The sequence below is a fragment of the Mobula birostris genome, chromosome 6 (assembly GCF_030028105.1).
Source record: "Mobula birostris isolate sMobBir1 chromosome 6, sMobBir1.hap1, whole genome shotgun sequence".
Taxonomy (NCBI): Eukaryota; Metazoa; Chordata; class Chondrichthyes; order Myliobatiformes; family Myliobatidae; genus Mobula; species Mobula birostris.
The window spans coordinates 96,247,473-96,273,330 of record NC_092375.1 but is presented as its reverse complement, the minus strand read 5'-3'; the positions used below and the strand labels follow the sequence as shown (position 1 = coordinate 96,273,330).

General features: G+C 49.6%; 1 protein-coding gene across 1 annotated transcript in view; it reads left to right on the top strand.

Annotated features, from left to right (window-relative positions):
* Nucleotides 1–25,858, top strand: part of phldb2b (pleckstrin homology-like domain, family B, member 2b) — a 324,137-nt gene that overhangs the window by 55,906 nt on the left and 242,373 nt on the right. The window contains exons 7-9 of the mRNA XM_072259726.1: nt 3,832–3,951; nt 5,796–6,805; nt 14,368–14,865. Coding sequence (XP_072115827.1) covers nt 3,832–3,951; nt 5,796–6,805; nt 14,368–14,865 — 1,628 coding nt within the window. The remainder of the gene's footprint in view (nt 1–3,831; nt 3,952–5,795; nt 6,806–14,367; nt 14,866–25,858) is intronic.

Sequence of the window (25,858 nt, the reverse complement as noted above, 5' to 3'; positions counted from 1 at the left end):
CTTTCGGTCCAGTGCAGTAGCCCCTCCATACCAGACAGTGATGCAGCCTGTCAGAATGCTCTCCACGGTACAACTATTTTTGAGTGTATTGGTTGACATGCCAAATCTCTTCAAGCTCCTAATGAAGTGTAGTCGCTGTCTGACCTTCTTTATAACTATATCGCTATGTTGGGACCAGGTTAGATCCTCAGAGATCTTGACACCCAGGAACTTGAAACTGTTCACTCTCTCCACTTCTGATCCCTCTATCCCTCGTAGTTCCTAACTTCCTGAAGTAGTAAAATAGTTTCATTTTCACTCCCCACCATTTCTTCCATCTTCAAGTTTGAAACTGCAGTGAGCGAAACGTTTTGAATTGTCTTACTGCTTATTTCTCACCAACTATCAGTGACAAAATCACTGCTTTTTGAATGCAAACACACAAGTGACGTTATTTAAAAACTGTTTGCTCAAGCACGGTGTAGTGTCTTAACGGCCACATAAGTGCACGCGACTGACACTAATTAGAAATTGTTCGGCAGTGGCATCCTATCCTAAGTAAACCACATATTGTCACAAATAAACAAAGGAAATCTTGGCCATTTTCTCAATAGCTTTTGTTCTTTCAGAGTTGGCCCAAGTAGGTGGCTGCCCCAATTAACCAATGGTCCAAATGACCCGAACCCACTGTTACCTCTAGTTTGACCTCTGCACGAATAACTGCACATAGTTTAATGTGCTCAGTTGCCAGAGCAAAATTAGCGAAGGAAAGCTGCTGTCCGTACCCATTGTTTCTGACGCAGGCACACTAAGGAGGTTCACTCTGCTGAGAGTGAACAAGAGATTGACAAATGATGCCAGCTTCGCCAGCAATCTGCTCTTTCATGCGCAGATTCTGCAGTGACTGGTGATGGTTCCGAATTCACAGATACCTCCTGAATTCCACAGGTTTCTGACTTGCCTGCATGCCATTGTTTGGCTGCAGTACTTCAGAGATGGATCGGGAGCAGCAGTGCTGTGACTGAGGGCAGGGAATTGTTCCAGGACTGACGCCAGCATCATGCTTTCCTCGCTCTGACCAAATATGGTTATGGCTGTGGTTCCTCCGTCGCCCCGCAGAATGCCCTCTTCTTTGCTTCCGTGCCTGTTTGGGAAGTGTACGCAATTAAACATCCGAGGAATTCTCCTGTATGTTTTTGCTCTGCCTCATCTAATTTTTTTTTAATAAAAACTGCTTTCGACTGGTGAAAGGAAATTGAAGTTTAAAGAGGAATCTGGCAGAGGAACCAGGAGTAAACATCTGTGTGTCTGGAGAAGACAAAATGCTTTCCAGATGTCTGGGATAGGGTGGATGAATAATAAACATTCTGCGAAAAGCTCTGACGGTGAGGCTCGATCAGGCCATGTCTTCAGTGGCACAATTGTTTTGGGAGAGTTATGTAGGTTCTATCATCACTGCTGGACAATGTTCAGCAGGCAGTGATTTAAAAATCAAAAGGCTGCAAATGCTGGAAAGTGAAATAAAAGCAGACCACACTGGAAACACACAGTATGTAGTGCAGCTTCTGTGGGAGGAGGAGTGCAGTTAACGTTTCAGGTCAAAGAGCCTTCCTCGTGTCATGGTACTGTCCTTTATTTAAAGGGAAACAGACAACAAAGTTGTGCATTGCAAACTTTTCTAGATGATGTGCAATTCTGTCTGAGTGGCATGTAGGTACAGGGTTCTCTGTGTGTTGTGTAAATACAGTCTCTCACTGCAGCATGTAAATACAGGATTCTCACTGTCGTGTAACTACAGGCTCCTCGCTGTGTCGTGTAAATACAGGCTCCTCACTGTGTCGTGTTAATACAGGCAGTACTTGCTGTGTCATGTAAATAGAGACTCTCACTGCAGTGTGTAAATACAGGATTCTCACTGTGTCACGTAAATACAGGCTCCTTGCTGTGTCACGTAAATACAGGCTCCTCGCTGTGTCGCGTAAATACAGGCTCTTTGCTGTAACATGATACATGTGACAATAACAGACAAATCCCAACACCAATGGCGGAGACTGCACTCAAAGGGCTGAGGTGCCTGCCTACGTTTCTCACCTCTTTTACGAAGCCTATCAGTTCCTTTCTTCCTGTCACTCCTCCTTTCCCAACACTTCCTCCACTCCCTCCCCTACCTTGCTCCCATTACTCCCTCCTTACCTGTCAATCTATCGCCTCCTGTTGCCCCTTGCAACCTCTCCCCTTTTAACCTGCCCCCTATAGCATAGTTCCCTTGTCACTCCTTCCTTCTCACTCACCCGTCACACCCCAAGACTGTCTCCTGCACCCCTATCTCTGATTCTCCCCCACCTTTGATCATGCCTCTCTCCATCCGTTCTTCCCCCTCGTATACACCAGCGTGATTCTCTGCACCACGTGTGCATGCATGTTTGTGTGTATGTGAAAGTGAAGTGTATGTGCCACTCTTTGTGTGTGTGTGTGTGTGTGTGTGAGTGTGGTGAGAGAGAGGGAGAGATTGCAATGGCTGGAGATACAACATCTCGTGACTGTACTGACTTGGGACTTCTTGGTTTCACACATAGGGTTTAGATTTGCCCATCTCCTGGATCCTGGTGAATCTTGCTTTGGTCTTCATTTCTGTGATCTGGGGTAGAACTGGCATTTGCCGCCTGTCATTAATTGGCTTTAAGAAGGGTGGAGGCATCCTGCTGTGAACTCGGAGGGGAGTTAAGGTCGACCTCACTGGAGTTTCTTGTCCCAATACAAGGGAGGACAGGAGCTTCCCTGCTCCGAAGGCCATGACCTGGTTTGCATTTGATCACAGTCCAGCAACTTCATGGTCACTATTACCAATACATTTATTTTGAAACCATTTCCAAGTTTATTTCATTAATGCAAGTTGAATTTCATGGCTGCAATGGTGGATTTGAGCCTGCGCCTCTGCATTTCTAGTCCAGTAATTTACGGACTGAATCTCCATCACTCTTCATCCCATTCGCTCAGAGGAATTAGAAGAGGCATTCCCTGCACCATGCAGAGAGGGGCCTGGACAGTGTTTGTGGAGATGGCCAACGCTTCCCCATACAGCCTCAAGCCACTGTGGTCCTGACTGGGGTTCTGGACCAGCACAGAAGGAGGTCCCTTGGTTGCCCATGGGGCAGACGAAGATTATGATGCCTAATTAACTAATCCCTTTTGTGTACACGTACTCCATAGACCTCCTCTGTCGTATCTGCTTCCACCAACATCTGGAGCAGTGCATTCCAGACAGCCACCATTCTGTGTAAAGAAAACATGCCCCACACACCGCCTCTGAGTCATCCCATTTCACCTTGAATGCATGCTCTCTGCTGTCAGATATTCTCGTGTCGGGTAAAGGATGTAGACTGTGTCCTCTCTCAGTGACTTTCATCATTTCTTTCAGGACACCTCTCAACCTTTGCCTCTTTGTGGAAAACAACCCAAGTTTGCCCTTTATAGTGCATGCCCTCTAACCCAGCCAACATCTTGGCAATGATCTTCTGCACCCTCTCCAAAAGCTCCTCAGCCCCTTCCATTAAAATGACTAAAGCTGACTGCAGTACTCCAGATACCACCGAACCAAAGTTTTATGTCTACAGCAAAACTCCTCCACTCATGAACTGACTAATAATGCCAAGCATGCCACATGCCAAATGCCTTCTCTACCACCCTATCGTATTGTGCAGCCACTTTCAGGACGTCCCCCCAAACCCCTCTGCACATCAAATCCTTGTAATTAGTGGGAATTAATCCCTAGGCCTTTCAAGGGCCATGAAGAGGTCGTCATTCTACAAGTAACAACTGTTAAGTTTTCTTTTGCAATGACTTTACCCACAGGCTGCATTCTGTGCCTGGGCCAGTCCAACTACTTTCGCTTCAACCATCCTGTGGAAGCAAAGCGGATAAAGGACATGAAGCCTGACAGTGAGACCCTCTCCACACCTGGTTACTCCACAGGTAGGTGGGGTGGTAAACACAAAATAATCTGCAGATGCTGGGGCCAAAGCAACACTCACAACACGCTGGAGGAACTCAGCAGGTCGTCAGCATCCGTGGAAAAGATCGGTCGACATTTTGGTCCGGAACCCTTCGTCAGGACTGAAGAGGGAAGGGGCAGAGGCCCTATAAAGAAGGTGGGGGGAGGGTGGGAAGAAGAAGGCTGGTAGGTTCCAGGTGAAAAACCAGTAAGGGGAAAGATAAAGGGGTGGGGAAGGAGAAGCAGGGAGGTGATAGGCAGGAAAGGTGAAGAAGGAATAGGGGAAAACACAATGGGTAGTAGAAAGAGGTGGAACCATGAGGGAGGTGATAGGCAGCTGGGGGAGGGGGCAGAGTGAAATAGGGATAGAGGAAGGGAGGGGGAGGGAATTACCAGAAGTTGGGAAGAAGAAGGCTGGTAGGTTCATACCAAGGGGCAGGAGACTACCTAGACGGTATATGAGGTGTTGCTCCTCCAACCTGAGTTTAGCCTCATCATGGCAGTAGAGGAGGCCACGTATGGACATATCTGAATGGGAATGGGAAGCAGAGTTGAAGTGGGTGGCTACCGGGAGATCCTGTCTGTTGTGGCGGACGGAGCGGAGGTGCTCGACGAAGTGGTCCCCCAATCTGCGTCGGGTTTCACCAATGTAGAGGAGGCAGCACCGGGAGCACTGGATGCAATAGATGACCCCAACAGACTCACAAGTGAAGTGTTGCCTCACTTGGAAGGACTGTTTGGGGCCCTGAATGGTGGCAAGAGAGGAGGTGTAGGGACAGGTGTAGCACTTGCGATTACAGGGGTAAGTGCTGGGTGGGAGATCCATGGGGAGGGACGTGTGAACCAGGGAGTCGCGGAGGGACCGATCCCGGCAGAAAGCGGACAGGGATGGAGAGGGAACGATGTGCTCAGTGGCGGGGTCCTGTTGAAGGTGGCGGAAGTTGCGGAGGATAATGTGCTGGATCCGGAGGCTGGTGGGGTGGTAGGTGAGGACAAGGGGAACTCTGTCCCTGTTGTGGTGGCGGGAGGATGGGGTGAGGGCTGAAGTGCGGGAAATGGAGGAGATGCAGGTGAGGGCATCACTGATGACGGCAGAAGGGAAACCACAATCCTTAAAGAAAGAGGACATTTGAGCCCCACTGACTCTCATAACTGCCTCAACTATACCTCTTCCCACCCTGCCACATGCAAAAATGCCATTCCCTATTCCCAGTTCCTCCGTCTCCACCGCATCTACTCCCAGGATGAGGTTTTCTGTTCCAAGACATCTCAAATGTCCCCTCCATCACACATGACATTTGAAACAACATTACAGCGTGAGGACAAAATTATAGTAGATACCGAAAGGTAAATAGATAGCACAAAAGATGGCAGTGTTCCTGGACTGTTCAGAAATCTGACGGTGAGTAGAAGAAGCTGTTTTTGAATTGTTGAGAGTGGGTCTCCAGGCACCTCTCCTCCTCCCCAGTGCTGTAAGAGGAATGGGGCACATTACAGATGGTGTGGGATCCCACCTTCCAGAGAAGCTCCTTCCTGAAGACGTCCCTGCTGGTGGGAGGGCTGTGCCGTGCTGGAGCTCAATGAGGCCACAAGCCTCTGCAGCCCCTCTTGAGCCTGTGCATTGGAGCCTTCAGCCAGACAATGATGCAGTCAGTCAGAAAGCTCTCCACCGCACGTCTGTAGAAATTTGCTTTGCTGACATACCAAATCTCCTGCAGTCCGTAACGAAGCAGAGCTGTCTGTGGGGCGGGGAATGCGGGTGGGCGGGCGGGCGATCTCCTTGGGGCAGAAGGAAAGTACCCTTGACTTTTCCTCTCTCTGGCAGGTCTTGCCAACGGCCAGGTCTCGGCACAGTCCCCGGCCCCGCGAGCGGCAAGCGGCGGAGGTCTCCTGGATGTCGAGGCCAAGTCAATGAAGTCTACTCGCCACAGCCCAGGACCCGAGGGACAGGCTGCCCACACTGCTGATGGACGACCCTCTCTCGGCTCCCGGTTGGCCTCTCCTCCAAGCTCCTCTCCCCTGCTTCTGCAACCTGGTGACACCTCCCAGCAGCTCTTCCTCGCCAGCTCTCCCGTCCCACTGAGTTCCCCACGGAGCCCCTCCTCTCACCACCCTTGGGGCAGGTGGGGCCTGCCCAGAAGCCAAGAGCCCCTCTACGGCTGGGATGACAGTAGGTGGCCGGAGAGGGCTGGCTGGAGCTCAGGTCGGGGGAAGGAGTCGGCCAGCATGCCCTCTAGCCCCAGGATGGGCCGCAGGCCACAGCTGACACCAGGCCTCTCTGATTATTGGTATATTGGGCAGGAGAGGGCTTCCGGGGCACTTCCTCGAGCCAGACTGGGTGCTGGGGGTTGTCTGCAGCAGATGGGGATTCACAGCCGCTCACTGCCCAAGCTGCATGGAGTGGCTGAGGCCCAGCTGGTCCCCTTCACCCCAGTCCCACCCTCTAAAAGGCTCCCCGTCCACCCCTTCCCGAAGCTGGGGTCACGGCAGCTCCGGCCGGGCCTGGAGGCTGAGGGGGCAGGCTTCCTGAGGGGCGGCCCCGGGGCAGTCCCGGGCTCACTGGGGAGGGACAGTCCCCTGGGCCGCAGCCGCGTGAACAACGGGGGCCCCTTCCCAGGGTCGGAGCCTGCAGCTTGGAACTGGAGCCTCCCTGCCAGCCCACTGCACTTCCAGGGCTACGAGAGTGGGAGGCCGCTGGGCCGTTGTTCCCCCTCGCCCACCTTCCGTCAGCGTGCTGGCAGCATCAGTTCCCTCAGGGGCAACGAGGAGGACCTGGTCGACTATCACCAGCGGCAGAAGGACGAGAGGCTGCGCGAGCAGGAGATGGAGCGTCTGGTGAGTCAAATGAAAATGCCAGCCAGCGGGCAGCAAAACTGGGGGGGGGGGGGGGGGGTGGCTGCCTTTCTCACACCCGGGATCCATCTCGAGATCGCCTGTGTTTGTGTGGAGTTTGTATGTCGGTGTGGGTTTCCCCTGGGGTCTTTGGTCCTCTTTTACTGGACGGCCGGGTCAGTAGGTTAACTGGCCACTCGTGTGAAACTGAGAGGCAAAAAGTGACAGAAATGTGAAAGGGAATAGGTTACGGGCCGTCCTCAGATGACAAACATGTGACCTCTGGCTGCCTGTAGTATGTCAACCAGACCCCTTACTGAATTCAAAAGTCCAATGTTCAGATTTCAGTTATTACTGTTTCCTCTCTTTCTCCACTTTCTTATAAGTCCAATGTGCTTTTGATGCCATCGTCACAAATCTGTGGAGGTCAGGTGAACATATGGAGCGAGTTTTGTCTATTTTCTGACTGGTGGTCAGAACCAAGTTGTGTAAAAGGACATCCCATTTGTTACTGGGGCAGCAATAACAGAAAATAAAGAAGCATGGGGGATGGATCCCAGTCATCTCCTGTGGGAAGGATGTCGGGGAGAGTGAGGAGCTCGGATAGTGAGGGAGCTCATGGAAGGTGGGTGAGGGAAGTTCGGGAAGAGCAACAGTGTAGCTTGTGATTGGTTTTTTACGGTTTTACCATATCAAGGAAAATGTAAAGATTTGTTCATTGTACATGCTCTGATATATATCTTCTCTTTCTCAATCTCCTTCTCGCACTTCCCACCGTCTGACCTCTGTCTCCCTTCTCTGCCCTCAGCCTCTTGCATTTCCCAGCCACTCTGTCAGCCCCTCTCTGTGCTGCTCATTCTGGGACAGGAGAGCGTTTGGAAGGATGTGTCTGTGTCTGCGGACACTGGAGACTGGAGACTGCTGCTTCTGCATTGTTGCCAGGATTGTCGTTACTGTACCATTGATTTGGAACGGCGTACTTGAAGTGAACTAAACCCAGTTCCTCCTGCCTGATAACTGATTTTCCATCATCTGTCTGCCTGCTGTCTTTCTGCCTGGCTCTCCAATCCTAGCTCCTCAGACTCCCTCTGCCTGAAATGCTTAACTTCCCTTGACCGTCTGGCCTCTCTGCAATCTCAGATGTAAAAACAGAACCTGGACGTTACCTTACCTGAGAACATGCTGCGTAGAAGTCAAATGCTCTGTTTTGGTTTGGATCACTGAGACATGTCATTGTCCAGAGTGTTGGATTTGGAGTCACAAGTGCCCTGTGTGATGGTGTCTGTGAAAGTTCGGAGTGGAAACAGTGGGCGCGAGTCCAAACGTCAACTCACGTAGTGATTGCTCTGAGACTAACATGAACAGGTGTGTTGTTGAAGTACCTTGTTAAGTTAAGGTGGTTGATAGAGAAATGTAGAATTGTTGTGAATTGAGCAGGATAATTATCTTCAGTAAGGAGTTTAGTGTCCCTCACATTACGCGGTGGCAGAAACACACAGAATGTGGGCGGAACTTAGTGGGCCAGGCAACGTCGATGGAAGGAAACTGGCACATGATGTTTTGGGTTGAGACTGAGATTCACCAGTCCCTGGAGAATCATTAATGTTGATATTTAAAGCAAATACTATTGCCATATGTTTTGCATATGTAGTCTGCCCCCTCCTGCTAACTGCTTGAGATTTGGAGCCCATATTGAGCTGTGGTGAGGAGTCGGGAGTTTTTCCTGGCTGGTGAGCCCCCTGTACTCTCGGCATCCACTTCATAAACTTCACCGATTTGCTGCCACTGTTCCATTGTGAGGGCTCTGGGTCACGTAGTGAGGGGCCGGTTAGCAGAGACCCTCAGGCACTCTCGGCCTGCATCCTCTTCATACGTATCCCCAGCCAAGGGCAGTGCATTTCTGATACTCGCAAATATCCCAGCATGATTAAAGCTAAATTTACTATTAAACTATCTTTATAAAGTTATTCAAACAAATTAAACCACTAGAAAATGCTGAGAAACTGAAAAATGGGGTTAAATAATACACAAGCAGGAAAAGGTACAAACAGGAGGGAGGGGGAGGGGTGTATGGGGAGGGGGTAGGGCACAGGGGGAGGGGGAGGGTACAATGCGAGGGGAGGGGTGCACAGAGAGGGGGAAGGCACAGGGGGAGGGGAGGGGAAAGGTGCACAGAGGGGGAGGGGGAAGGGTACAGAGGACAGGTTGAGGTACAGGGGAGGGGGTAGGGTACAGGGAACAGGCTGGGGTACAGGGGAGGGGGAAGGGTGTACAGACAGGGGGAGGAACACAGGGGAAAGATAGGGGAGGAGGGTATATGGAGGGTGCATCAATGATGGACAGAAGCAGGTCATGTGTGAACCCAGGACCTATTAACCAGAGTGACTGTAGATGAACGAGGCTATGGTTTCAGAGGACGGAGCAGGAATGTGTGTGTCGGGGGGAGTGGTGGTGAACTGTCTCACGGCTCTCAGTGCTCTGGCTGTTCTGGGACATGTACGAGGTTGGACGTTTCACAGACACACTCTCCAACATACTGTGCAGGAGGGAAGTGGTGTTTGGGGTCTATTTCAGAGTCCAATCACAATCCAGTCCTGCCAAAGGGTCTCAGCCTGAAACATCGACTCTACCCTCTTCAATAGATGCTGCCTGGCCTGCTGAGTTCCTGCACCGTCCCACCGACCCACCATCCCACTGTCCCATCGTCCCACCATCCCACCATCCCACAGACCCACCATCCCACAGACCCACTGACCCACCGTCCCACCATCCCACAGACCCACCGTCCCACCGACCCACCAACCCTTACAACAACAAAATGAAAATGTTCAAGGAAATCAGCGGGTCAAGCAACATCTGTGGGGAGAAAGGAACTGTCAGCATTTTGGATCCAACTCCTGTATCATAATGCCCATTTCTTCCACATACTCTGCCTAATCTGTGGAGTTCCTCCAGTATTTTGTTCATCACTGAAGCAATATGCCTGGATTTGAACTCGTGTACAGTATTCAGAGTCATACAGCCCAGGAGCAGGACACTTGGCCCAAATGGTCCATGCCAACTCAGACCTCCATCTAAAATAGTCACATTTGCCTGCATCTGGCCCATATTCTTCTACATCTTTCCATCGGGGCACCCGTCCATTTCCCGTTGGTGTGGCCCGCCCACTTCCCGTCCGTGTATATAGAAACATAGAAAATAGGTGCAGGAGTAGGCCATTCTGCCCTTTGAGCCTGCATCGCCATTCAGTATGATCATGGCTGATCATCCAACTCAGAACCCTGTACCTGCCTTCTCTCCATACCCCCAGATCCCTTTAGCCACAAGGGCCATATCTAACTCCCTCTTAAATATAGCCAATGAACTGGCCTCAACTGTTTCCTGTGGCAGAGAATTCCGCAGATTCACCACTCTCTGTGTGAAGAAGTTTTTCCTCATCTTGGTCCTAAAAGACTTCCCCTTTATCCTCAAACTGTGACCCCTCGTTCTGGACTTCCCCAACATCGGGAATAATCTTCCTGCATCTAGCCTGTCCAATCTTTTTAGAATTTTATATGTTTCAATAAGATACCCCCCTCAATCTTCTAAATTCCAGAGAGTATAAGCCTAGTCGATCCAGTGTTTCATCATATGAAAGTGTACCTGTCCAAGTGCTTTTTTAAGTGTTGTTAAAACACAACGACTTCCTCTGGCAGCATCACTTCTGGTAATAAATGGGCTCCTCAGCTTCCTATTAAATCTCTCCCTCTCACCTTATACCTATGCCCTCTAGTTTACGAGCCTTCAGCTCTGGGAAAAAGAACATGTATACATCCTCCTTAGATACAACCCTCATGACGTTGGCCATTTTCAGGGAGGACCAATCGCACTCATGGTTGACTTTTAAGATGGGTCTGAGATGGAAACAGGAATCCTGCCAGCAGCACTTAACAGAGGGATGAGGTTGGCTGGATTTGTTTGGGCTTCACTCCTCCCACACTAATCCACCTGGATTTTTGGATCAAAGTTCAGGCAGACCATCTCCAGCTAAAACAGAATGGTGACCAAGTGCCAGGGACTTGGACTTGCTGGTCCAACGTTTCCACATAAACCAAAACGAATGCTGTGGCTGCTGACAGATGAGGGTTATAACTCAGCTGAACGGAAGCTCAGGGTCACCGAGCTCTGATTTTAGCACATCCTCTGACATCAGATCCCACGGCCGGTCACTTCTGGATAAGTTTACACTCAGCCAGTTGTTCAGGGGTATCTTCACACAGAGTTCGACTTCAAGTCCATTTGAACAAGGGAATAAGAAGGTGACAGGTCTGACCGTTGGTTCGATGTTCCTGATGGAGGGCTGAAATTTAAGAGATTTACCTGAAGGAAAGATTGAAAATTTGGGTGAAAAGGAAGAGGGTCAGGCCTACCTGCTGCTCAGTATTTTAATTAACAAAGAGGGGAAACCATCAACATGAGATTTAATCCACTGGAGACCCCATTGTCCGCATTAGAGGTAAGTCTTAGTCAGCCCTGTGACTCTGTAAAACAACAGACCTGATGTTGACGTTGGGTCTTGACCTGAAACGTTGAGCACCTCGCTTCCTTATCACAGTCTGACTGACCCACTGAGTTTCTCCAGTAGTTTGTTCTGTTGACGTTTATGTCTGTTGAATAAATCTTCCGGTTTCCTAGGGCCTTTAACGAACTAATAACTAGTGTGACAGATGAATGTAGGTGGTTTGGTGACATCAGAAACTGACATTGGCTGTTCCCTCCAGAGTGTTACATGGAATTCCCCTCCGAGCAAGCTCTGAATTGCCCCTTTGTTCCACACTTCCATCAGACCTTTGGACTTGGGTGCTCCACGAACCCTCTACAGATTTTGGGTGCTTTAGGAGGCCACAGACTTTTTATGACATTCCTTTCAATAGGTCCTGCCAGAGATGGTGCCCAAGGACAGTGTGGGATGGTGCCCAGGGACAGTGTGGGATGGTGCCCAGGGACAGTGTGGGATGGTGCCCAGGGACAGTGCAGGGTAGTGCCCAGGGACAGTGTGGAATGGTGCCCAGGGTAGTGCCCAGGGACAGTGTGGGATGGTGCCCAGGGACAGTGTGGAATGGTGCCCAGGGACAGTGCAGGGTAGTGCCCAGGGACAGTGTGGAATGGTGCCCAGGGACAGTGCAGGGTAGTGCCCAGGGACAGTGTGGGATGGTGCCCAAGGACAGTGCAGGGTAGTGCCCAGGGTCAGTGTGGGATGGTGCCCAGGGACAGTGCAGGGTAGTGCCCAGGGACAGTGTGGAATGGTGCCCAGGGACAGTGTGAGATGGTGCCCAGGGATAGTGCAGGGTAGTGCCCCGAGACAGTGTGGGATGGTGCCCAGGGACAGTGCAGGGTAGTGCCCAGGGACAGTGTGGGATGGTGCCCAGGGACAGTGCAGGGTAGTGCCCAGGGACAGTGCGGGTTGGTGCCCAGGGACAGTGTGAGATGGTGCCCAGAGATAGTGCAGGGTAGTGCCCAGGGACAGTGTGGAATGGTGCCCAGGGACAGTACAGGGTGGTGCCCAGGGACAGTGCAGGGCAGTGCTCAGGTATAAGGTTCTGTCACCCATGCCAAACTGGCAGGCAAGTAAATCAGTGTGAAACTACTTGTAAAAATTGTACTCAATCAGTGTGAGAATCTGAATCAGATTTATTGTCGTTATCTTATATGATGTGAAATGTTTTGTGGCAACAGTTCAGTGCAAACACATGAAATTACTATCAATTACAAATTCAATAAATAGTGCAAAAAGGTGCAATGGGTTGGTGTTTATGGATTCCTGGACCATTGAAAGGGAACAAGTTGCTCCTGAGTTGCTGTGTGTTGGCCTTCAGGTTCTGTACTTCACCTCTGAGCAGCGGATGTGATAGAGGGTGGGTACAACACAGTGTTAAAATGGCATTTGGACAGGTGCTCTCAAAGGTGTCGTTCTCCTCTGTCTAAGATGTCTGATCCTCTCCAGATTGCTTGGGGAGGATGGGAAAGGTTGACAGAGGACCAGCTCAGTGAGCATAGCCGATATGGATGGATTGAGCCAAAGGGTTGTTTATTTCAATGCCTGAAGAGAGGAACAAGATGATATGGTGTCACAGTGGTGTAGGTGGTAGAGTCAGAGACCTGGGTTCACTGCTGGAGTGGGCTGAGAGCTGCATGAATCCAGGTGAGGAGGGCTTCTCTCCCCCATCTGACTCCTCCTCTCCTGGATCTACCTACCTATCACCTACCTGCCTTTACCCTCCCCTCTTTTGGCCATCTCCCTCCTCCTCCTCCTCCTCTTTCAGTTCAGATGAAGCTATGGAGCAGTCTTTGAAACAGTAACTGTTCCCACCTCTAGCAGCTCGTTCCATATACCCACCACCACTCTGTATGAAAACATTGCCTACAGGTCCCCTTTAACTATTTCCCTTCTTACTTTAAACCTGTGCCCTCTAGTTTCCAACTCCCTTTCCCCTACTGTGTGTATTCACCTTATTTGTGCCATTCCTGACTTGGAGTCTCGACATGGTCACCCCCTCAGCTTCCTGTGCTCCAGTCAAAACCAGTCTATTCCTTCCTTGTAACGAAGCTGTTCAGTCCTGCTGCTGGAGGGCTTGAGTTCAATAATACTGTGTAGTTGCTGATACATTTCTGTAACAAATAACAGTTCTGGAGATGTTGGCAGTGCTGTAAAAGCTGCACCTGTTGACATACTGAATGGTTTGCCCAAACACTTCAGAAGACATTGTGTCAATGAGAAGCTGTAGCCAGGGTGAAGGAGGCAGAGCACTTGGCGCCATCTGGATGATGAAATTTCTGCTGACTAGCTGACCGATGATTTTGAGACTATTTGTACTCCTGCTATCTCGGCAAAGCAGCCAGCATAATAAAGGATCCCTCACACATTGGTCATTCTCTCCCTTTGAGCAGAAGACACACAGCCTGAGAGCGTTGAAGCCACTAGGCTCAAGGACAGCTTCTATTTCACTGTTATCAGACTCTGGAAGGGACCTCTCAAACGCTAAAGATGAATTATTGATCTCCCTATCTGCCTCGTTATGACCCCTGAATTTGTATGTCTGCCTGCATTTTCTCTGCAACTGTAACACGATATCCTGCATTTTGTATTTATATTTACCGCCTTAGTGTGCAGATGTATGGCATGGTTTGTCCGGATGGCACAGAAATAGAATCTTTTCTTAGTGTCTCGGTGCATGGACCAATAATTAACTAATTACTGATAATAAACCAGTGCCAATAGAGGGCATAGCTTTAAGGTGAGAGGGAGGGGACCTGAGGGGTAGTTTTTCACACAGAGGGGGTGGATATGTGGAACAAGCTGCTAAGGTGTTTGAGGCAGGTACAAAGACAACATTTAAAAGGCACTTGGGCAGGCATGTGTACAGGACTGGTTTAGAGAGATGTGGGTGAAACGTGAGTAAATGGCACTTGCTGAGGAGGTAATTTTGGTCAGTATGGATGAGTCTGCTCAAAGGGCTGTCTGACTATGAAGGGTTCCTGTCGACCCGGTGAAGCATCTCTCTGACCTTTGCCCTCTTGCTTTGCAGGAACGTCAACGCTTGGAGACAATCCTGAACCTCTGCACAGAGTATAACAAGATGGGTGGCTGCACAACTGGGGAGGCCGTGAGCAGCATTGAGAAGATCGGCGAAGAGCTGCACAGGCTCTCGCTAACCCAGAGCAGAAGCTGCTCACCACAGCTGGAATTCAGTTGCCGCAGTGGCAGTGAGAGTGACACCAGGGCGAAGCTGAGAGTCTCACCATGCCCCTCCTCTGTGTTCGATTTCCCTCCGTCCGGGCGAAGGTCAAGGAGGAACTCTGGTTCCATGGATTCAGGCAGATGTGAAGAGCTAAACCGCACACACCTGGGGCAGCAGCCTCGCGCGCTGTCGTCTTCCAGCGCCGCAGAAACTTCCCCCAAGTACCCAGCTGTTTCCACCTCATCCTACTGTCCGAAGCCCCAGCTCCAGCAAAGTGATCTGGCTGACAGGTTAAATCAGTTTGGGAATGTTCAAGAAGGAGGTGCTGTAGTTCCGGGTAACATGGTGAGTTTTTCGCTGTTCAGAGCTGAGCGTCTTGGGTTTATGAGCACTGAGCCAGCCTCAGCCAAATCCCAAACATGCCTGAGCAGTCACTTCAGAATAAGACGAGCAACATTAGTGTTTGTTTCATAATGCAGTACAATATGGAAAAGGCCCTTCAGCTCCAGTCTACCAACACGTACAAAATGCCAGAGGAGCTCAGAAGGCCAGGCAGCATCTATGGAAAAAAAGTACAGTTGACATTTCGGGGCAAAACCCTTCGGCAGGACTGGTCAAAGGTGAATCCAATCCAATCCTGCTGAAGGGTTTCAGCCTGAAACGCCAACTGTACTCTTTTCCTAGATGCTGCCTGGCCTTCTGATTTCCTCCAGCATTTTGTGTGTGTTGTTCGGATTTTCAGCATCTGCAGATTTACTCTTGCTTGTGATTTGACACCTATCTAAGCCAGTTCCATTTGCTTGCATCCCACTCGACTTTCCGTATTCACGGATCTGTCCAAATGTGGAAACAGATTTGACAATCCAGTGAGCGGGATGGAAGACACTGATGTGAATGAGCACATTAACCATTTATTTATGGACAAACAGTAAACCACGTGACCAAATATCTAAAGGACCACGATGAGAGAGATGAGGAGAAGCTGATCTTTAGATGACAGAGTCTGGTAACAGTGGGCTGGAGCCTGCTGGTCCATGCCTTATATAAATGCTCGCATGGATGACGACCAGTAAGCAATCTTCTTCACTGCCCAGTCTCGCTCTTGTGTTCCAAAACAGAAACAGTCCATCAGCAGTGTGCACTCAGTGTAGCAAAATGATCCAAAATGCTTTGTGGGAGTGTTCATTATTAAACAAAACACCAAGCACATGAGAGATCGTTGGGGTAGGTGACAGCAGTTTGGTTAGCAGTGGGCTTTGGAGAAGGCAAGAGCCATGAAGAGCCAGAGGTGTAGGGAGAGAGGGTAGTGTGGGACTCTGCCGGCAGATCTAATGGAATGGTGATCAGGAAGCCAGGGCTGGGGGAGTGAAGATATCGCAGAGGTGTAGGGAGAGAGGGTAGTGTGAGACTCTGCCGGCAGATCTAATGGAATGGTGATCAGGAAGCCAGGGCTGGGGGAGTGAAGATATCGCAGAGGTGTAGGGAGAGAGGGTAGTGTGAGACTCTGCCGGCAGATCTAATGGAATGGTGATCAGGAAGCCAGGGCTGGGGGAGTGAAGATATCGCAGAGGTGTAGGGAGAGAGGGTAGTGTGAGACTCTGCCGGCAGATCTAATGGAATGGTGATCAGGAAGCCAGGGCTGGGGGAGTGAAGATATCGCAGAGGTGTAGGGAGAGAGGGTAGTGTGGGACTCTGCCGGCAGATCTAATGGAATGGTGATCAGGAAGCCAGGGCTGGGGGAGTGAAGATATCGCAGAGGTGTAGGGAGAGAGGGTAGTGTGGGACTCTGCCGGCAGATCTAATGGAATGGTGATCAGGAAGCCAGGGCTGGGGGAGTGAAGATATCGCAGAGGTGTAGGGAGAGAGGGTAGTGTGGGACTCTGCCGGCAGATCTAATGGAATGGTGATCAGGAAGCCAGGGCTGGGGGAGTGAAGATATCGCAGAAGGTGGTGAGGCTTGAAGAGACAGGCTTAGCAATCTGAAAAGAATGAAACTTTAACTCAAGCAGCACACAGAGCAGCTGGGAGAACTCAGGCAGTCAGGCAGCATCTATGGAAGGAAATGGTCATTTGACATTTTGGGTCGAGACCCTTTCCCCAGACTGACAGAAATATGGTGGGAGATAGCCAGTGTAAAAATGTGGAGGGAACGGATGGGGCAAGAGCTGGCAGTGATCTACCTCTTTGGAAAAATCTAGCCCCCCCCCCACTTTTTATACTGACTCTCTCCCCTCTTTCTTTCAGTCCATCTCGAGATGGGTGGAAGATGTGAATAGGTACCATTCCCCCACCTCATGCAAAGCACCGGTGTCTTCTGCACAGAGAGAGGCCCTTCAGCCAATTGCATTCATGCCAGCCTTTCAGCAGGAAGTGAAGACTGTCACCCCATAGAATTTGCAGGTGTGCCCAAAACTGGAACTGGTCACCCTATAGAATTTGTAGGTGTGCCCAAAAACTGGAACTGGTCACCCTATAGAATTTGTAGGTGTGCCCAAAAACTGGAACTGGTCTTTTGTAGCTGAGTGACCCACAGCAGCTAGAGGTTAGGATGAGGCTACTGCAAGAGCAAGGGAAAATAAAAGATTAATCCCTAGGATTGCTGCCTGCTTCTCATTAAAGCAGCATTGTGGGTCATTCCCGCGTGATGAAAATTGCGAAGCGAGGTTCACTCTGCGCTCTTCCGTAGCGAGGTTCACTGCTTGACCGTGCACTGAAACTTATGTTGATGTATGGCAGCGTACTGCACTGTCAGCAGGCTGTACCACAGATCTGGTGTTTGCAGGTGGTTCGTAAATGCAAAGAACATTGTCTTTTTCCCAGTCCCCACGGGGAAAGCTCGAAGGTGGAAGTGTGGAACTTAATAAGAGATTTACGAGTGAAGTATTTTGACACAGAGCGGTGAGTGCCTGGAACTGGCTGTCAGGAGCAGTGCTGGGAGCAGATATGATACTAATATATCAGAGGCATCTGGACGGGCAAGTGAACAGGTAGAGAATGGAGACTATACGCAGGCAGATGTGTAGTTTCAATTGCCATGGTGAACTGTCCATGCACGGTACCATTCTATGTACCACATTCCACCAGAGTTGTTAAATGGTACAGTGAAGGGAGAACACGCTTAGTGGGTGAGAGAGGTGTCTTGAGTGTAAAGGCAGGACCCTTTGGAGAAGTCTACAATGGTGGTCACTGCTCACGCCCACTCTGTCTGCTCCTGAGGGCTGATCAATCGAGTGAGCAACAAACCCAGAGAAGTGGCAGGAGCCTTCGGAATCAACTTGGAATTCTGATGGCCTCTGACCTCAACCACTGGCATGCGTATGAACCTCTGTTTGAGGTCGCAGAGGGTTAGAGAGCTCGGCGAGGACAAAGAGTGCAACACAGTGATGCAGACGGTAGAATCACTGCCTCAGCTCCAGGACCCAGGTTCAGTCTGTCCGTGTGGAGTTTGCATGTTCTCCCTGTGTTTATGTGGGTTTCCCCCAGGTACCTTAGTTTCTCCCACACCCTAGAAACGTCTAGTTTGGCAGGTTAATTGCCAGGAGTGTGCAGGAGAGGGATAGAATCGGGACAATTGATGGTAACGTGAGGAGAGTGAAAAGGAGTGTGTAGGTGGGTATTTGGTGGTCACTGCGGACTTGATGGGGCAAAGGACCTATATGCATGCTGTTTAACTCTGACTATTGACCCTTTAAAACACAGTTTCAGGGGAAATAAGGTGCTGGAAACACTCAGCAGGTCAGGCAGCATCTGTGCAGAGAGGAACAGTCAATATCTGGACCTGTGACCCTTTGTTAGAACTGTCTGCAGCCCAATTTTAGTGGCGCTGCGGGGCAAATAATGCTGAGTTTTTCAGCATTTTGTTTCTTATTTGAGATTTCCAACAACTTTGTAGTTTAAAAAAAAACTTGGAAAACAAGGCTGTCATGAGAAATAAAACCTCATTTTCCTTGGCCAGTTTATTTCTTTGGAACTGTGAGAACAAAATTTCTTGCCATGAAAATGGTGTGGTGTCTTGTTACCATAGGGAGAGAAGCTGTTTGTCATGACAGCAGTGTTAGAAACTACAGGGAACATATTTCACAGCACTGTCAGGGAAGCCACAAGAGTGCGTGGAAGTTTTTAAACACAAGTTGCACTGTCGTAGAAGAGACCAGGTAATGACATGGATGGAAACAGAATAGGTGCTTCCACCATTGCCCCTGTGCAAAGGACACACAACTAGGAATAACATCTGCACCCTGCAGCTTTATAAAATTTTGTTTGGGCAGTATCTGGAGAATTGCATTCAGTTTTGGTCTCCCTATTACAGGAAGGATGGAGGCTTCGGAGAGAGTGCACAGGAGGTTTAACAGAATGCTGCCTGAATTAGAAAGCATGTGCTATCAGGCATGTGCTATCAGAGAAAACTTAATTAGTTTTCTCTGGAGTGCTGGAGGCTGAGAGGAGATCTGAAGAATGTTATAAAACTGAGAAGGATAGAGTAGACAGCTGTATCTTTATAACAAAGTGGCTCGTACTAGAGAGCATACGTTTAAGGTGAGAGGGGGCAAGTTTGAAAGAGATCTGCAAGGGAGATTTCTTTACACAGAGAGTTGTGGGTGCGTGGAGTGGTTGTGGAGGCAAGATGCGTAGTTTTCCTTTCTTCTGTGATTCCCTGAAGAAGAGTTTTGGACTTGGCACGCTTGCTGCTTTTGAACTGAAGAGACGGGTGGGTTTGGGCAACTGGACGTTGGGCTGCTGAGAATGTTTCCTCTGAGCTCTCAAGTTTTGGAGTTGCTTTCCTGGGTCTATTTATCGATGCAGAGGTTGATGCGTCGATGCTTGTGTGGGGGAGGGGGCAGAGGGGGAAGGGGCTTTGGGGATCTAATGTTTTTCTGTTGTTCATCCTTTTGGGGTTCCTCTGTTTTCAGAGATGTCTGCGGAGACTAAGAACTTCAGGTTGAATACTGTATACATTCTCTGATAATAAATGGAACCATTTGGACTGAGATCAGAAAGTAGTGTTCCATTTAACATTCCTCTTTGAAGGCAGTTGTGTGTAGGGTGACAGGGTGAGTAGGAAGCTTGAATAGTGATACCATCCTTAGAAATGAAATTTCCGGAAGGAAGACGGAGATTGTGGTGAATCTCTAACAGGCTAGAATGTGATATGTCACAGCCTGGCGAAACAACATCTGCAGCATTTCCCCTCGGACCTGAGAAATGTAACATTATGCATCTGGGTGTCAACAACCTTTCACGTGCAGTTTAAAAGGAAGCATCTCTGCAGAGTCCTTGGTGACTTGGGGTGCGGCCTCCCCTCATCGAGTGTAGGAAGACACAGCAGTAGAGATATATCTGAACTTCCCCTGTAGCCATCATTTCCAAATGATCAACAGATGCAGAATCCTCCAGACTACAGTCACTGCTTTCCCAATGAAATGGGAAACTTCCCTCACTCCCAAAGATAACACTACTGGCGTGCCGAAACATTAATCAGTAACGGACATTCCTTACTCTGACTGCCTCTTCTCCAACAGAAGAACAGTAGGATTCTGTTTCCTGTCTCTGTATTTATCCTTCGTTCAAGAGATTCTGCAGATGCTGGAAATCCAGAGCAACAGACATAAAATACTGGAGGAACTCAGCAGGTCAGGCAGCATCTATGGAAATGAACGAACAGTTGATATTTTGGGCAAAGACCCTCCATCAGATCTGGAAAAGAAGGGGTGAGAGGCCAGAATAAGAAGGTGAAGGGGGTGGGAGAGAAAGGAGTACATGCTGACAGTTGACAGGTGAAACCAGCTGAGGAAAGAAGAATTAACGAACTCTGAGATGGTCGGTGGAAGAGGTCAAGTGCCAAAGAAGGAATCTGACGGGAGAGGATGGTGGACCATGTATAAAAGAGAAGGAGGAGGGGCACGGAGCTGGTTATGGGCAGGTGAAGAGAAGAGGTGAGTCGGGAGAAGAATGGGGTATGGATAAAGAGAGAAGAGGGAGGAGAAAGAATTACCAGAAGTTAGAGAAATCAGTGCTGCTGGATTATGAGGTGTTGCTCCTCTAACCTGAATGTGGCCTCATCGTGGCCGAAGAGGAGGACTTGGACTAACATGTCAGAATACGAATGAGATGTCAAATTCAAATGAGTCGCCACCGGGAAGGCTCAGCTTTTACAATGGACGGAGTGAAGGTACTCAACAAAGAGATTCCCCAATCTATGTCGGTCTCACTGATATAGAGGAGAACGCAGTGGGAGCAGTGGATATAATAGATGACCCTGTCAGACTTCAGGTGAAGTGCCTAGGGCTTTGTATGATGGTGCAGGAGGAGGTGTCGGGGCATGTGTAGCAGTGGTCTTGCTTGAAGAGATAAGTGCCAGGAGGGAGATCTGTGGTGAGGGATGAGTGGACAAGGGAATGATTATCATGGAAAGAAGAGGGTGAGGGAAAGGACGATGTGCTTAATGGTGGGATCCTATTGTAGGTGGTGGAAATTATGGAGAAAACTCTGCCCTATTTGTCCTTCTCATTCCCAGTCTGAACTTTTCATTATACTCAGAAGAATGAACCCTTTGCTGTCTCACTCAACATCTTTCCCAAAGCTGTCTTTCGCCTCTGCCATCTCAACTACCAGCATCTCTCTCCCTCTGTCATGCTCTTGCTCTCACTCCCTGATGTCCTCATGAGATAAGCAGCAGCTAATTCCTCAGTCATCCAGACCCAAATCCGATCAGCCCACCTGTGACCTGCAAAGAGAGGTGGGCAGGCCAGAGTTAGTGACCCCTTTCCCTAATACAGCCGTTCCTTGTTGCTTACATTTACCTATCTGCTTCCATTCTCTCGGCCCTGTTCTTTCAGGGCTTCAACTTATCCCAACTATGCCTCCGTCAACTCATTCCTCCCGAAGAGAGGGGATGGATAGATAGAAACTTTTTCAATTCCAAAGGAATTTAATGTCACAGCAGCATTAACAAGTACACAGATATACAAATATACAAATATTAGAAGAGAAGTAAGAAAGAATAAAAAAAATAATTTACCACAAACAGTCTAACAGGAGGGGGTCATCACTTCCCCAGCCTTAGGTTGATTCATTATAGAGCCGAATGGCTGAGGGTAAGAATAACCTCATATAGCGCTCTTTGGAGCAGTGCAGTTGTCTTAGTCTATTACTGAAAGTGCTGCTCTGTTCAGTCAAGGTGGAATGCAGAGGGTGAGAAACATTGTCCAGAAATGCCAGGATTTTCCATAGGGTCCCTTGTTCTACCACAGCATTCAGTGTGTCCAGTTTGACTCCTATAACAGAGCCAGCCTTTCTAATCAGTTTATTGAGCCTGTTGACATCACCCCTGTTGATGCCATTGCCCCAGCACACCACTGCATAGAAGAACATGTAGAATATGTGAAGGAGGGGCCTGCATACTCCAAAGGACCTCAGTCTTCCCAGGAAGTAGAGGTGACTTTGGTCCTTCCTGTACACAGCCTCTGTTTGTCCTTCACTCAAGTCTATCGTCCAGGTGCACCCCCCTGGTACTTGACCCCAAAGTGCTCCTGGTAGGCAAACTTCAGGGGATCGAGGGCTGATCTAACCAGGGGTCGGAGGTGAGTCAGGACCTGCCTCTCTAGGGTCTTCATGATGTGTGAGGTCAGGGACACTGGACTATAGTCATTCAAGACTTTCGGTTGGCCCTTTGTGGGTACTGGGATCACACATGTTGTTTTCCACACAGTCGGTACCCTTTCCAGGCTGAGACTCAGATTGAAAATGTGCTGGAGAACTCCACGCAGCTGCTCAGCACATTCCTTCATGACCGTGGGGGTCACACCGTCTGGTCCTGTGTCTGTCACATCTGGGTTTCCCCAGAGCCCTTCTCACCTGCTCAGTAGTGAAGGTGAGTCCATGATGACCGGGGAGTTGGTGGAAGGTGGGGGCTCGGGACGAAAGCAATTGGTATGTGGAGGTGTGGATGGTACGTGCAGGGCAAGGAGGGGATGTAGACAGTGGTAGCCTCTGTTGTTCATCCATGTGCTGAACTGTTGAACTAGGGGAAGTGACCATGCAAAGAGCAGTGGACCCAGCCCAATTCTTCATGAGCTCTACTCCCCCCATCTGCAGGAGGTGCTGTATCAAGAAAGTGTCACCTATCATTGAGGGTCTCCATCACCTGAGTCATGCCATGTTCTTACTGAGGTACAGAAGCCTAAAGTGTCACACCACCTGGTTCAGGAACAGCTGCTTTCCTACAGTAAGCACCACAAACCAACCCGTCAATGCACACTTCTTACTCTACCATGGGCGTATCTCTTCATCGCCTCGCATAATTTCTGTAGAATTCTTCGTCGTTGTGCTATCGCAGCTCAGATGACTGTGCTGCTGCTGTGTGTTTTCCAGTGCAGCAATATCTCACCATACAGGACAATAAACTCGTCTGCTGAGGTATCGACATAGGGCCACTGGGCTGAAAATTTCCTGTGGTGGACCAGTGTCAGTGTGATGGTGTGGGAATAGAATGAGAGTAATTGTGTTACTGCTGTATAGAGGCTGCAACTGCACAGCAGTGAAGCAGCCTGACTTTCAGGGAAGGCCTGCCTTGTCAAAGCTTCCAAGAGTGGGCTGACCAGGGTGACCATCATAGTCATAGTCATACTTTATTGATCCCGGGGGAAATTGGTTTTCCTTACAGTTGCACCATAAATAATAAATAGTAATAGAACCATAAATAGTTGAACAGTAATATGTAAATTATGCCAGTAAAATATGAAATAAGTCCAGGACCAGCCTATCGGCACAGGGTGTCTGACCCTCCAACGGAGGAGTTGTAAAGTTTGATGGCCACAGGCAGGAATGACTTCCTATGACGCTCAGTGCTGCATCTCGGAGGAATGAGTCTCTGGCTGAATGTACTCCTGTGCCCACCCAGTACATTATGTAGTGGATGAGAGACATTGACCAAGATAGCATGCAACTTAGACAGCAACCTCTTTTCAGACACCACTGTGAGAGAGTCCAGTTCCATCCCCACAACATCACTGGCCTTACGAATGAGTTTGTTGATTCTGTTGGTGTCTGCTACCCTCAGCCTGCTGCCCCAGCACACAACAGCAAACATGATAGCACTGGCCACCACAGACTCGTAGAACATCCTCAGCATCGTCCGGCAGATGTTAAAGGACCTCAGTCTCCTCAGGAAATAGAGACGGCTCTGACCCTTCTTGTAGACAGCCTCAGTGTTCTTAGACCAGTCCAGTTTATTTGTCAATTTGTATCCCCAGGTATTTGTAATCCTCCACCATGTCCACGCTGACCCCCTGGATGGAAACAGGGGTCATCGGTACCTTAGCTCTCCTCAGGTCTACCACCAGCTCCTTAGTCTTTTTCACATTAAGCTGCAGATAATTCTGCTCACACCATGTGACAAAGTTTCCTACCGTAGCCCTGTACTCAGCCTCATCTCCCTTGCTGATGCATCCAACTATGGCAGAGTCATCCGAAAACTTCTGAAGATGACAAGACTCTGTGCAGTAGTTGAAGTCTGAGGTGTAAATGGTGAAGAGAAAGGGAGACAAGACAGTCCCCTGTGGAGCCCCAGTGCTGCTGATCACTCTGTCGGACACACAGTGTTGCAAGCACACATACTGTGATCTGCCAGTCAGGTAGTTAAGAATCTATGATACCAGGAAAGCATCCACCTGCATCGCTGTCAGCTTCTCCCCCAGCAGAGCAGGGCGGATGGTGTTGAATGCACTGGAGAAGTCAAAAAACATGACCCTCACAGTACTCGCTGGCTTGTTCAGGTGGGTGTAGACACGGTTCAGCAGGTAGACGATGGCAACCTCAACTCCTAGTCGGGGCTGGTAGGCGAACTGGAGGGGATCTAAGTGTGGCCTGACCATAGGCTGGAGCAGCTCCAGAACAAGTCTCTCCAGGGTCTTCATGATGTGGGAGGTCAATGCCACCGGTCTGTAGTCATTGAGGCCGCTGGGGCGCGGCATCTTCGGCACAGGGACGAGGCAGGACGTCTTCCACAGTACAGGAACCCTCCGGAGCCTCGGGCTCGGGTTGAATACATAGCGAAGTACTCCACATAGCTGAGGGGCACAGGCTTTGAGCACCCTGGTACTGACACCATCCGGTCCTGCAGCCTTGCTTGGGTTGAGACGTTTCAGCTGTCTTCTCACCTGTTCAGCCGTGAAGCCCATCGTGGTGGTTTTGTGTGGGGAAGGGGTATAGTCATGAGAGCAGGGTGGGGGACTGTGAGGAGGGGTAGGAGGGGAGAGTGGAATATGTGTTGGTTGGGGGCTGACAACAGATGGCTCATGTGGGGGATGGGCAGGGGCCACAGTGTCAAATCTGTTAAAGAACAGGTTAAGTTCGTTGGCCCTGTCCACAATGCCTTCAGCTCCTCTGTTGCTAGTTTGCCGAAACCCAGTGATGGTCCTCATCCCCTCCAGACCTCTGTCATGTTGTTCTGCTGGAGTTTCCACTCAAGCTTCCTCCTGTACCTGCCTTTAGCCTCCCTGATCCTGGCTTTCAGGTCCCTCTGTATTGCCCTCAGCTACTCCCTATTTCCATCTCTAAACGCTCTCTTTTTAGCGTTCAGGATGTCCTTAATGTCCTTTGTCACCCATGGCTTGTTATTTGAATAACAAAGGACAGTTCTTGTCGGAACATTGCAGTCCACACAGAGGTTGATGTAATCAGTGATGCACTCTGTGAGCCTCCTTTGTCACCCATGGCTTGTTATTTGAATAACAAAGGACAGTTCTTGTCGGAACATTGCAGTCCACACAGAGGTTGATGTAATCAGTGATGCACTCTGTGAGCCCATCAATATCCTCCCCATGTGGCTCACAGAGTGCCTGCCAATCGGTCACCTCAAAACAACCCTGGAGCGCCTCATAAGCCTCCTCCGACCATTTCCTCACTGTCCTCGAGGTTGCAGGTTTACTCTTCACCAGAGGCACACAGCAGGGTTTTAGATGCACCAGGCTGTGATCTGACCTTCCCAGTTGGGGGAGGGGAGAGGAGCTGTATGCATCCTTAACGTTAGCGTACATCAAATCCAGAGTCCTCTCCCCTCTGGTTGTACAGCTCACATACTGCGTGAAGTTGGGCAGTGTTCTAGCCATGGCAACCTGGTTGAAGTCACCTGAGATGGTAATGAGGGCACTCGGGTGCTGGGTTTGTAATCTGGTTATGACGGTGTAAATGATGTTGCACACCGACGTCGGGTTGGCAGAGGGAGGGATGTACACAACAACCACAATTGCATGTGAGATTTCCCTTGGCAAATAATATAGCCGGAGTCCAACAGCAAAAAGTTCAATATCCGGGCTACAGACCTGTTCTTTGATCGTAA